Raw genomic sequence first — 13,666 nt, 5'->3', positions numbered from 1 at the left:
GGCTGGCATCCAGGAAGCTGAGCTCATGCTAACAGCGTTAGTAAGATGTATTTCCTAAATGTGCTCTCAGCCTCTCGGGCCGGCTTCTACATACAGCGTTGATAATCCTCCTAAGCAAACCTGTCAGCGGCTCCACACGTCTGCAGTGTCTGCTTAATGGGCTGCGGATTCAGGGGCTTCATCTCTCCCGAAGTTCGTAAGTGCTTTGACGCGCAGGGCACTCCTTCAGTTTGAAGAAGGGAGACACCAAGGCACCGTGTGACTGCAGCTGCCCAGGGATATGCTGTGTGAGATATAGGTCATCTGTAGTGATTCTTTCTTGGGAGGTGGGGTGAGAAGTTGTCCATCAGACGGCCAGGCTGCAAGTCTACCTGTCTGGTGGAAGCCGGATAGAGAAGCCATTTCCCCTCCACTGGATTCTGGCTGCCTCGGTTTCTCTACACACTGGGAGGACTAAGTTGCAACCCTGGCCTTGGGAGGTAGAGCAGCAAGAGCTTTGGAGCTGATGTGTTGGTATGTAGGTTGCCATAGAAACATGTGAAGAACACCAAGAACCCAGCACAGTTAAATGACAGTCTAGTGGCCCTTCCTGAGCGTCCAGACACGGACCATGGTTCCCTTGTACTCTCAGCCTTGGCCACTTGAGGCATATGACTCCTCATCTTGCTTTCATCGCTTCTGTTATGGTCAAGAGTCTGCATAGACCTGTCACCTTGGCTACAAGTTCAAGGCTTGTCTAGGCTACAGAGTGAGTTCAGAGGTAGCCTGGGCAACTTAGTGACGCCCTGTCTTTGAAGATAAAGAGGAAGACAGTGGGGAGTTCATATATAGTTCAGTGGTGGAATACTGGCCCCCCCCCCATGTGCAGTTCCTCGTTCTGCAAAACTAAAAAAGTTAAAATACGATACGCTCATTAGTATCTCCAAAATTGCGCCCCCATCAGGTAATACTCAAATATACCACCTCTAGGAATATTCATACAACTTTATATAGCTTATAAAGCTTAATAACAGTGTTTCATTGTTTCCTCCTGGATAGTTTTCCTGGTTCATGTTCATTTTGTTGCGGGAGACTCTGAGCCACAGGCCAGCTGCCCAGGAGTTAGAGCCCTTTCCTGACTGCCTGTCCCCTCACTACTTCTCAGAATGACTGTTGTGCCGTCCACACCGAGTTCCTCTGCCACCTCTCATGTAGTTTAAGAGGCTCGGCTTCCGTGATCTCTCACTTGGTCACTGTCAGCTTCGAAGTTGAGAGCGTGAATGGAACCTGGCATCAGGGAAGGTGTGAGTGGCACCTCTTCTCTGGGCATCCCATTCAGAGGCAGCTTCCTGGGATAACTGGTCAACCTCTAAGGAGCGCCTCGGCTTTCAAGGACCTCGTTTCCTTTGCACCTAAGCTCCCCGGCAGTTCCCAGGCCGGATGCTCTGTGGATGCTTCGGTCTGTCTTAGCTGCCTTTGCACTCATTTTGAACTTGTACAAGAAATCCCCTTGAATTTGCTTCCATTTAACATCATTTCCAAGGTGTAAAACAAATGCAAAATGAGTATCAAGGAATAAGTAGTCAGAAGATGAGGCGCCCATTAAAATGATGTATAACATAAACACAGTCGCTAAGAATGTATTCCAGTATCAAACACCAAATTTCAACAATGCAGAAATCTACTTGTGAGGAAAGAATTCTGGTGATTAAAAATTTAAGGTAGAGGAAAAAGAAAAGAGAAAAGAGAAAAAAATCCTACCAGTTTGTCTTTTAAAAAAAAACAAAACAAAACTTTTTTTTCACTTCAGTCTGTGTCTGACTGTCTGTGTCTGTATGCATCTGTTTATCCATCTGTCTGTTAGTCTGTGTCTATTTGTTCATCTGTGTCTTTGTCCGTCTGTGCACTTTCCTGTGGGTGCCACAGAGGCCAGAAAATAGCTTGGTTGTAAGTCCCCTGATGTGGACCTTAGAATTCTAACTTGGGATTCTTTGTGGGAGCAGCAAGCAATCTTAGTTATTGAAGGATCTTGCTAGCCCCCATTTGTTTTTACTTTGATCCCAGCTTCTCCATTATTGTATGTTAGGTAGGTTTAAAATCTTTGCTACTTTTTAAGTACCAAGGCTTTGGGGGAGACTGTGGATGGAGTCGAGAGGAACAGCTTGTGAGGCCCTGCATTTATCTACAGCGCCACCAAAACCCAATGAAAACAAAGCAGGTCTGTTTGTAAATGCCATCCCAACCTAGGGTTCTTCAGTCAGCCCCTCCCATTTCCCATCCTGCTCTAGAGCTGGTAAGAAATCTAGGAGTTCCGTAACAGCAGATGAGGGGGAGGGTAGAATTAAAAAGCATTCTGGGGTCACTGTTCACCTCTAACACTGAGCATTCACTGCTGCCCTGTTCTGAGTCATGCGGCAGCCTCACCACCACCACTGGGGCGCTTTTGCTACCAGCTGGAGACAGCACAGGTTAAACGCCAAAACAGTGCCAGTGTTCCTCAGAAAAGCAGCTTGTATCAGCTCACCAGGAAGGCTTGTCAAATGCAAGTGGTTGAGTTCTGTCCGAGTCCACCCTTCAGCAGGTGGGGGTAGGGCCTGAGAGTCGGCATTTCTGACACGTTCCCAGAGACAGAGATGGTTTAGGTCCCAGGATGACACATTATTAACAAGTGTTAACATCCTTGGGTACTACCAACTGCACATTCTCAAAATTGTGTGTGTGTGTGTGTGTGTGTGTGTGTGTGTGTGTGTGTGTGTGTGTGTAAATGTGAGACCCTGAGAGATCGTTTTCTGGTTTAGTAGGTCAGGAGAAGCTTCCTTCAGTGTTAGCAATGGTCCTGTGACCAGCAGAGTTTGAAAGCAAAGTGTGATGCTGTCCTCTGCTTGGGCGCGTCTTCCCTCCTGTGACACTACCTGTGTTCACCTTACGCTGAATCATGTCCCAGCTTTAAGCTCTAAGGGGTTGTTCTGTCAGGTGCAAGAACAGAGGCCTGAGTGGTCCAAATTTGACCTGAACATTAAGTAATCCAGACTTTAATATTTGGAGTGAATTAGTGCTTTCTAGCATGATTTTATAATTCCATGTTTATATTGCATGTTTATAAAATATTATGCTTTATTGGAGAATTTATACAAAACACATTTTACAAAGAAACTATTATGCTTTACCACACGTTTTATAAATTCTGCAATAAAGCATAATATTATAGAAATTCTGAATTTGTTTTATGTTAATGGGTTACCTTTTTCTTTGTTCTTGGCTTCTGGGAAAATTACTGGAGACTTAATCAGCTGTTAATTTAACTGCTCTGCATGTTTTATTCTTGTTTTCTGGAGAGATTGTTGTTTTAGGAAAACAAACATTCCACAAAACTTAATTTCCGTTCCTCTTGTGGCAGATCGCTTACAACCTTGGGATTGGTTATATCCTCATTGGCTGACCAGGCCGCTGGCAAAGGCAAAAACAAATTTGTGCCGTATCGAGATTCGGTCCTCACTTGGCTTCTTAAGGTAATTTGTAGACCTAGGATCCATATCAATCTAAATCTTGCTGTTTCCAGTGTGACAGCTCTAATAGGAGTGCGCGGGGCTCAACCAGCGCACAGTACTGTCATCCTAATTCTCAGTGCTACACAGCAAAGATCCAGGGTGCGTGGCTATGGCTCAGCAGGTAAGAGCACTTGCTTGAGTAAGCGTAAGTACCAGAGTTCAAATCCCCAGCACCCAGCCTAGCTGAAGCAGCTGGCTTCCAGTTCAGCGAGACACACTGTCTCGAGGAATTAAAAGTGACAGAGAAAGACATCTTTCCTTTTCCTCCTCATCTGCATGGCCATGCACACACACCCGCACACTCACAGGCCTGTGCCACACAATAGCACACAGACACAAAAGAACCCTTCTTCACATTGTTTCATTCTGTTACAATGTCCTTTGGCAGGTACTGTTTATTGCTATACATGTAGAGAGCCCATGGTTCATCTTTTTATAAAACTGTGTACAAAATTTCAACACATTTTCGCTCTGCATTTTCTTCACAAAGAGCAAAGCCACGTGTGGCCATTTCCCACTCTTGGTGCGCGCTGCCATGGGGTAGTGTTCAAAAAGCTGCTACTTGGAATTCCTTACAGGACAATTTAGGAGGGAACAGCCAGACGTCTATGATAGCGACTATCAGCCCAGCGGCGGACAACTACGAGGAAACACTGTCCACCTTGAGATACGCAGATCGAGCCAAGAGGATTGTGAACCACGCTGTGGTGAATGAGGACCCCAATGCCAAGGTCATCCGAGAGCTGCGAGAGGAAGTGGAGAAACTGAGAGAGCAGCTCTCGCAGGCTGAGGTACCATCTGCCGGGCCCCTCCCTGAGGGTCCTTGACCTGGGTGTCTGATGGGTGAGGGCAGGCTGCTGCCTTGCAGCCCTAGGTCATATCCGGGTGATTTAGCATTTCAGTGTGTGCTAGCGCCTGCTCCGGGCCAAAAGACACCGTAAAGAATGACATGACAAACACTGGCTCCTGCCCTAGCAACTTGTAGACAAGGAGGGAAATGATGTCATTCCTGTCTCTACCTAATTGTTTGCCTCAGTCAGTCACTTGGCCCTTGCCCTTCCAATGGGAAATCCTAAGAACAGTGTGGTGTTGTTGTGTTTTTTTAATTAACATTGTAGATTGTTTCCACAAGGCTTTCATAGAAGTCAGGTATCCTTTCCTTAGTCTTGGAGGTTGAGTCTTGTTGATAGAAAGGCTCCCAAGTGGTTACTGCAGCTACAGGGTGTTTATGGACAACATTGTTGATTTCTGTTGTTGACAAATAAATCTGTTTCAAAAACCTTTTCCTACTTTGATATTTCAGAGATAAACTTTAGTATTTTTTTTTCTCAGTCCTTAAATGAAACAACCGTTAGCCTTTGTTGCTTTTTCCTCCATTTCCTCCAGATGCTGGCCTTTTTCTTTTTTCTCTTTCTTTTTCTTTCCTTTTTCCCTCCTTCCTTCCTTCCTTCCTTCCTTCCTTCCTTCCTTCCTTCCTTCCTTCCTTCCTTCCTTCCTTCCTTCCTTTTCGCCTCTTCTTTTAAGAGGAACAACCATGTCCTCCTCCATTTACTTCGATGAACAGAGGCCCACGCTGACAGTGTGTGACTAACTGCTTTTGAGAGATGATTAATACTTGCCAAGGAAGGACGTAGGATGCTGAGATGTGGCTCTTACCCATTATAGAATATGCATAAGCTGCTTATAGGGTGCGAAGGATGCTGCATTCAAACTCCAGTACCACAGACAAGGACACTGTTATATGTTTTGATATATATACGTTTTATGTATATATATATGTGTGTGTGTGTGTGTGTGTATACGTATACATACATACATACATATGTATGTATGTGTGTATATATATATATATACACACACACCGTTATATACTGTTATATAATGCTGGGAAGATTGTGTAAGTTGACACGTCTGGTTTATTTTAAAGGCCATGAAGGCCCCTGAGCTGAAGGAGAAGCTCGAAGAGTCTGAGAAACTGATCAAAGAGCTGACAGTGACGTGGGAAGAGAAGCTGAGGAAGACGGAAGAGATCGCGCAGGTGTGCTGATGACGCAGCCTAAGACGCTGTGGCCTCCTTCCACCAGGTGTCTCCCGGGCAGACACCTGCCTCCTCCACAACCCTCCAGGGCAGGGGTGCTCAACCTTCCTGATGCCGTGGCCCTTTAGTACCCCAACCATAAAGTTATTTCCGTTCCTACTTCCTGACTGTAATTTTGCCACTGTTGTGAATCGTGATATCGGATATGTAGGTATCTGGTAGACGACCCCTGTGAAAGGGTCACTTGAGCCGCAGAGGTTGAGAACCTCTGCTCCAGGTCCTCGTTCTCTCTGCCAAGCTCATTTGAAAGCAGCAGCTTCTTGTGTCTTAGCAGTCTGTATGGTCCCGTGTTGCTGGAATACTCCATTCAATAAGCAACGCTGTGCAGGGGGAGGGGGCGGCGGGGGGTATCTTTCTTCCTTTCTGTTCCTCATAGGAACAAAGGTCCATGTTGTGATTGAGTGGGACTCTTTTTTTTTTTTGGGGGGGGGGGTTTTTCCTTTCAAGATCTCTTGGCGAAGTGTGACATTGAAAGCTCTGATTGGCAGAAGTTTTTTAAAAGTGCAACACAGTAGTTTTTCACCATCTGATGCTTTGTGCTTATGAGAAGATGCCGTGTGAGCATTGGCTGAAATGGACTATGGGAAAACGGGGTAATACCGCGGCATGTGCGTTCGGGATCACTCCATCGCTCCACACAGTGCATTTCATGAGCGTGGCTACCGTTGCTCTCCTCTCACGAGGATGCACTTTGTTTTATTAGCTGCTGAGTTCCGGGCCGTAGATCCGTCCCCACCACATTCTGGACTCTGTGGCCAAAGTTTTGCCAGGGCCGGTAGACTCCAGGCCTGTTATGGCAGGGACCCTGCCTGCTCATCCAACTCCGTTTCCCACTATTTTCCCCACTCGCTTGGAGTTCTTTGCCCCTGAAGTCATCCGCTATGACCAGAGTCTGAGCGATTTCCTGCGACCACTTCTCAACCTCGCTACTGAAATTCCTCCAAATGCTATCAGAATGCACACATTCTCAGTCCATCCTGTCTCTAACCCACCATGATGCCCCTCCTAGGAAACCCCTCAGCCCTTCGTAGCCCCCCAAGGCACACTGACATTCCCTTTAGCATTCTCGTTATATGCTTCTTGTCCTCTCTCCCAGACTTCCAGTTTCTTACGAGCTGACACCATGTGTGAGTCACCCTTGGTGCCCTGTGACCCTGCTGTGTCCAGGCTCTTAGTAAACCCAGCTGAGCTGCATAGAACGTGTCATCCCTTTGGCATTGTCCCCAGAAACAGTGACTTACTCTTTCCATGGATACGTCCTGTGAGTTGAACAACAAAGCGTGTCTGATTCTGTCTTTCCACGGCCAGGAGAGGCAGCGGCAGCTGGAGAGCATGGGGATCTCCCTGGAGACCTCCGGGATCAAGGTCGGGGATGACAAATGCTACCTCGTCAACCTGAACGCAGACCCTGCCCTCAATGAGCTTCTGGTTTACTATTTAAAGGTGAGGAGCTATGTGAGAGCTGGGCCGCTGTGATCCCGAATCGCCCCAACCGAGCCCGATGCCTGCTCCCGGGATCTTGCTTTTTGTATCCAGCTTTACCCTCCACAGAAGCAGGACCGTGGATGGTGCGCTGATCATAAGAAACAGCTTTTGTTTGCCCTGATGCCCTCACATACAGGCTACAGAGGGGACAACCCAGAGTATGCCCATAGGAGAAGGACCCAAGTGTAAGAAGACAGAGTTCTGAGGTCCTGGAGTCCAACCACAGTGATTCTGAGGGGCCTTAGAGATTCCTCCTTGTGTCCCTAAGGAGACAGCAAATCCCACACGAGCCTTAGCGAGACCCTAGACTGGATTCAAGAGCAAAGCTCCGAGTCTGGTTAGCTCTGACCGCATTATCTGGAAAGGACTCTTGTCCTATGATAACCCTTCACGTGTGGCCTTTTAGCATCGACACGGTGGCCTCTGTGTGCCCTGACCATTCTGGGGAGATGTCCACAGTGGTTTTCTATTAGATCCCACGTACATTCTTTACAAGTATTGAGGACTCCACACAGCTCTCAGCTCCCAGAGCTACGTCATCACGGGTCAGGTGCCTGCAAAGGCCCTGCCCTTTGTACATGATAAAATGAGAAAGCGGGGATTAAAAAAAAAAAAAAAAAAGCATGTAGTGTTTGTCCTAAAGCAGTTGTGACCTCATGGGTTCCCTGCAATGTCAAGAGATGTCGGGGGTTCTTTGGTTCCATTTGTAGAACTACTTGACAATTTTATTAAGCAGGAAATGGGACATCAGAGCCTGGTGTGGTATACACACATATAATCTCAGTATTAGGAAGGTATAAGCCAGAAGGATTGGGAGTTTAGTTAGGCTCATCCTCCACTACATAGCAAGTTCAGGGCCAGCCTGGGCTATGTAGAACTCTCTCCCAAAGGGAGAGGAAGAGAGAGAGAGGGAAATAGGACACTTAATTACATTGGTACAGGATGCCCCAACCAACCAAGGGAATTCAGTTGACCATCAAAGCGTATTAAATTATATCGTACACACAGAAAGTGTATATTTTATGGTGTGTGTGTGTGTGTGTGTGTGTGTGTGTGTGTGTGTGTACAGCATGCGTGCAGTGCCCACAGAGGCCAGAAGAGGTCATCAGATCCTCTGGAACAGGAGTCACAGCCATTGAAAGCCACCATTATGGGTTCTGGAAACCAATTCCACGTCTTTTTCAAGAGCAGCAAGTGCCTTTGACTGCTGAGTCATCTCTCCAGGCCTGGACCCGAGGACTTGAGGGCAACATTGCAGCAGACAAACCTGCTGCCGCATGGGACTTGCCCTCTTTGGAAAGCTAAATAAACACCCCATCGAGGATTTTGAGCCCCTGGAAGTGGCTAATGCACAATGGAGAATAAACTGGAGTTGAAGCCGGGAGCCTCAGTCTCCTAACATCTTTTCCTTCCACTTTTAGAGGTGAAAACTTGGTACAGCTAGCCTTTGACCTAATCATGCTCTGTGAGACAGCTTAGGCCCTGTTATTTAGGGAGAAGGAATTGTTTCTGAGCTGGGGTCCTGTGAGGTGTGTGGCAGCACTGTGACATGAGGCTGCATTCCCAACCACAGGCGTCCGAATGGGAAAGACCAGGCTTCACATTTTCTCCATTGCATAGAAAAGTAATACTGTAGCGAATAAATGATTCATAGAGCGGCACAGAAAGTACAGAAAGCTACTCTGTGGGTGAGCAGGGGTGTGCAGTTAACTGCGTCTCCAAGAGTGTCCCGTCTCATGTCTGAGACCCCACGTACTTAAAACTACATGAGTGTATCTGAACATCATATAGGCCGCAGGCTTCACCACTCTGGAATATTGGCATTAGAATCGTGTGTGTGTGTGTGTGTGTGTGTGTGTGTAAGCACAAGTGCATATGTGGAGGTCAGAAATTAATGTCATGTCCTTTTTAATCACTTTTTTTTTTTTCGAGACAGGGTTTTTCTGTGTAGCCTTGGTTGTCCTGGACTCTCTTTGCTCTCTTTGTAGACCAGTCTGGCCTCAAACTTACAGCAATCCACCTGCCTCTGCCCCCCTGAGTGCTGGGATTATAGGCATGCACCACCGCACTCGGCCCCTCAATCACTTTCCACCGTAGTTTTTGGGACAGGTTTTCTCACTGATCCTGGAGCCTACTGATAAGCTATACTGACTGATCAGAAAGCCCCGGGGAATCCCCCTGCCTCTGCCTCCTCAACAGTGGGGTTACAGGCAAACACCACCTTGCCTGGCTTTTTTGTATAGACATATTAGGGTCTTTTCTATCAACTGAGCTGTGTCCCAACCCTGAGGTAGGAGAAAGAGATACTGCGGTAAAACTCTCCAAGAGACTGCTTTATAGTGGTCCTGGAATGTAGCTCTTTCAAGAAGAATTCAGTCACATGGTTGAATAAGTAATGTAAATGATATTTTCTTAGAGAGAAAAAAAAAGGAAGAGAAGGCGAGAATATAGGAGAGGAAGAGAAACCGAGGCTTCCGATGAAATGGCATGCCGGTACCCATCTAAATAGTAAATATTCAATACACAATGAGAATTCAGTGTCTGCTACTGCTAAATCCAAATTTCTTATGTTTTTAAATGATTCCTAATTATTATTGATATAGGAGCAGGTTTTGGTAGAATTTATAAACGTTTTTTTTAATTGTGTCAAAGTAAGCATTTGCCTTATAAATGGTACTGCGTTGATTTCCCTATCATCTCTCTATATCTATCTTCCTTTCTGTTTGTAGCAGGCATGCCCATGCCACAGCATGTGATTAGAAGTCAGAGGACTATTTTCCTTCCACCATGTACATCCTGGGGATTAGACTCAGGTCACTGGGCTTGGTGATGAATGCCGATACCCGCTGAGCCATCACACCAGCCCACCCTTGGGGCCAGGTGCTCCAGATCTTCTTGTGAGCATTTCTGGCTGAGTTACTTTGTGAACTTGGTCTCCTCTCTTTAATCCCTCGTTCTAGGATCACACGCGGGTGGGTGCCGATACCTCTCAGGACATCCAGCTCTTTGGGATAGGGATTCAGCCCGAGCACTGTGAGATCGACATCGCTGCAGATGGTGACGTCACCGTCACGCCCAAAGAAAACGCAAGGTAGGAGATGCCAGTGGGGGCTTCCTCCCCTCACTTGCTTTCAGGACGCGTCAATGTTAAGGATACGCTGGGTATCCCAGGGGATTTGCTCTCTGTTACAGATGGTGTGTTAGTTACTGTTCTCTCTGCCTTATTCAAGAGAAAAACAACACCAGCAGAGGAGGAGGGGTTTGTTTTGGCTCACAGTTTGAAAGGGTCCAGTCCATGTGACAGGCATGGCCTGAGGGAGGGACAGTGAGAGCATGAGGCCGCTGGCCCCATTGTCCCGTAGCCTCAGACATCAGGCAGTAAACAGCGATCTGTCCAGGCCTGGGGTAGCTTTATCTCCTAAGGTCTTCCTTCAGTGACCCATTTTCTGCAGTGGGGCTCCGCCTCCCAAATCCCACCACCTTTGGATACAGCGCCGCCCACATGAGCCCGTGGGGGCGTTGTGAATTCAGATCATAGCAATACAGTAACTTTGAGGAGTAATAGCTCCCTTGCTAGTGCTGTTACAGCAAAGCCTTGGTGGCCAGGGTTAAACCATTACACTGAAGGGGTTATTTGTTTTCTGCATAAATTTCAAAACTTCATGCTTATGTGTTGTTTCTTAATTGCCAGCAGACATTTTTTTTAAAGAGCTGTTGACTATATCTGTTTTTGCTTCTCTTTCTCTGTGTCTCTCTCTCACTCTGTGTGTGTGAGAGAGACAGAGAGAAAGAGAGAGAGCCTCCTGTTCAGCTCTGTATTTGCCAGGCTAGCTGGCCTGGGAACATCCAGAAATTCTGTCTCTACCTTCCTTGTCTCTGTGGTAATGATAAGACTATAGCTGTGCCCTGTCCCTAGCTGACAAACTGACAAACTGTTTCTTTGTGCAGCCTTGGCTGTCCTGGACTTGCTCTGTAGACCAGGCTGGCCTTGAACTCACAGCGATACACCTGCCTCTGCCTTCCTGAGGGCGATTACAGGCGTGCACCACCGTGGCCAGCTCAGTGATGCTTTCTGTCTCCAGCAGAAAGAAGCACACACAGTTGGGCATCACTCTCTGAGGGGCTTGGGGACCTTGGCTCATTGCTAAGGTTGTATTTCTTGTCACTCCTTCCAATGTTTCCCAGAAGGCATCCCTTAAAAGAAAGCTCCCTGTCCCTTCTTGGTGTCCCAAGGCCACTTCCATCCACCTGCCATCTTCCTTTGTGTCCCCTCAGGTCCTGTGTAAATGGCACCCTTGTCTCCAGTACTACCCAGCTCTGGCACGGGGACAGGATCCTATGGGGAAATAACCACTTTTTTAGGTAACAACTTCCTGTTCTCTAGTATTTTTCATTTCCTTTTGTTTTTCTTTTCCTGTTGCCTACGTAAGTATAACTCAAGCTGACCGTTGTCTGGTGCCGAAACCCCCCCTCCCTACAGAATTAACTTACCCAAGAGGAAACGGCGGGATTGGCTGAAAGACTTTGAAAGGGAAACTTGTCCTGCGGAGCAGGACGTGGACGCAGCGAGCGAGGCCTCCTCGGAGCCAGACTACAACTACGAGTTTGCCCAGATGGAGGTCATCATGAAGACACTGAGCAGCAACGGTAAGACACGGGCTCCGGGGCGGCAGCGCGTGCCCACGCCATCCCACGCAGGGCTCCGCTGTATAAGCAGAGCCTTCCTAAAGTTGAGACACGTAAAGCCCACCAGTTTTTCGAAGGGGCCATCAGCAGGGAGCAGCCTCAAGACTGCAGAGAGAACTCGGGTCGGAACCAGGGAATGCACAGATGTCCCCCTTTGGGGGACTTGGAGTTTCTAAGCCAATTTTGATAGCATTTCTGAGGTCTCCGAGTATTCACTGAATGGGTTTGACAAAGTTGTTTTTTTTTTTGTTTTTCTTAAATCAAAATTTCCATCCTTGATCACATCATTTCTGAGAGAGCGAAAAAGTCCCTCAAGAAAACATGGGCCCAGGAATTTCGAATAGAATCTAACCAACATAAAGGGTAACATTTGCTATAAACTCAGTTGGAAATTTTACCTCCCGAGAGTCTTGCTTAACAGGCGGTCTCAAGCACTTTTGGTAAAAGTGATGCTTAAAGTGACATGTTCTCCAGGCTGTTTACCTGTATAGAACAGTTCCAGTTCCCCTGGCTGGTGCTTCCCCCCGAGGCCCACCCACATGCCCTGAGCAGTGTAGATGAACTGGTGGCCGTGGTGTCCTCAGGATTCCATCTCCTGCCAGGTGGCTTCCTGGCCGTCAGCCTGTCTGCCTGGTGGTCATCTCCGTGGTGGTCCTACTTGAAGATCCTCTTCCCCCTCCTGTGGTTTCAGACGAAGCTGGTCCACCAACACTGGGAGAGAGGTTCCCAACTGCCGCCTTAGCATGTGGGGGCCCGGCTGGCTTTCGGGGGAGGGGGGGCGCTGATGGATGATGTGTGCTTCGAGCCTTGGCAGGGTCTAACGGGCAGTGTTGAGATGAAGCCAAGGTTTTCTGCCTGACAGAAGTGCTTCTTGATCATGACTGAGGAATGTTCCTTTGCCAAACGACACCCCAAGCACATTCCGGCCTCGTTACCTTCCTGCTCTCCTTTTCCCCACACACGCGGTGGCACAGCGGAGTGTCCTTGGCTGCTACTGTTACTAACGGCTCCGTTGCTGCAGAGCATGGCAGCGCAGGGTAGTGGCACTTCTAGATGTAGCCCCTGCTGTCTCGGCAATAGACCTTCTAGAGTAAGTACTGACCCAACACCCAGCTCCTCTGAGCGTAAACGCAAAAGGGGAGCTGCGTGAGCGTGAGGACCAGCGTTCTGGTCCACAGAACACATGTAAAAGCTGGGCCGGCATGGCAGGCCCCCACCCAGCGTGTGGGAGGTGGAAACAGGATCCCTGAGGCAAACTGGGCAGCTAGACTGGCTGGCCCGGCGGGCTCTGAGTCTGAGTGAGAGACCTGCAGCAACATATGAAGTAGAAGGCCATCCAGGAAGATGGCCGACGTTAGCCTCAGCCCTCCACACGCGTGTACACACACAGGTACACGTGCTTAAAAACATACAAAAACAAATGAAGATAAAGCAAAAGAAAATCTGGCTACAAACAACAGTGTCTTTTCCCTGAGGGCCTGAAATGGAAATCAAACACTAATCCTTTCCCCCATTTCTTCTGTAGCCAGCTCTAAAACAGAGACTGTTAGGGACTGGCAAAGGTCATGAGCCAGTTTCTAATATCTAAGATTAGAAACTTTGTTTTCTTCCCCCTGCAACTCCCAGTGTGACTTGTTTCTGATGCTCTTCCTGACGCCCTCCACCAGCACCCCTGTCCTGTCTGCTGCGTGCTTGGGTGATAGTTAGTCTATTCTCACTTAAGGTCTGCCTGCCAGGGAAGGAGTAAGCTAGTTAAGAGATGGCTCTCAGCCCCCAACAGTGTGCCCCTTTTCACTCCTGAAAAAAAAAAAAAAAAAACTTCACTCTTGGGGATCCTGGCTTTAGGCACCAGAGTCACTGGATTTTGAAA

General features: G+C 47.8%; 1 protein-coding gene across 2 annotated transcripts in view; it reads left to right on the top strand.

Moving 5' to 3' along the window:
• Kif13a (kinesin family member 13A) overlaps positions 1-13,666 on the top strand; it is a 168,647-nt gene that overhangs the window by 105,694 nt on the left and 49,287 nt on the right. For both annotated transcript variants that reach the window (XM_055595083.1, XM_055595082.1), the window contains exons 10-16: positions 3,377-3,488; positions 4,106-4,318; positions 5,455-5,565; positions 6,934-7,068; positions 10,071-10,201; positions 11,386-11,472; positions 11,591-11,757. In XM_055595083.1, the coding sequence (XP_055451058.1) occupies positions 3,377-3,488; positions 4,106-4,318; positions 5,455-5,565; positions 6,934-7,068; positions 10,071-10,201; positions 11,386-11,472; positions 11,591-11,757 (956 nt within the window). The remainder of the gene's footprint in view (positions 1-3,376; positions 3,489-4,105; positions 4,319-5,454; positions 5,566-6,933; positions 7,069-10,070; positions 10,202-11,385; positions 11,473-11,590; positions 11,758-13,666) is intronic.

The sequence above is a fragment of the Psammomys obesus genome, unplaced genomic scaffold (assembly GCF_907164565.1).
Source record: "Psammomys obesus unplaced genomic scaffold, mPsaObe1.curated_primary_1811, whole genome shotgun sequence".
NCBI classification, from domain to species: domain Eukaryota; kingdom Metazoa; phylum Chordata; class Mammalia; order Rodentia; family Muridae; genus Psammomys; species Psammomys obesus.
The sequence above is the reverse complement of the archived record's forward strand: the minus strand, read 5'-3'. Positions and strand labels throughout refer to the sequence as shown.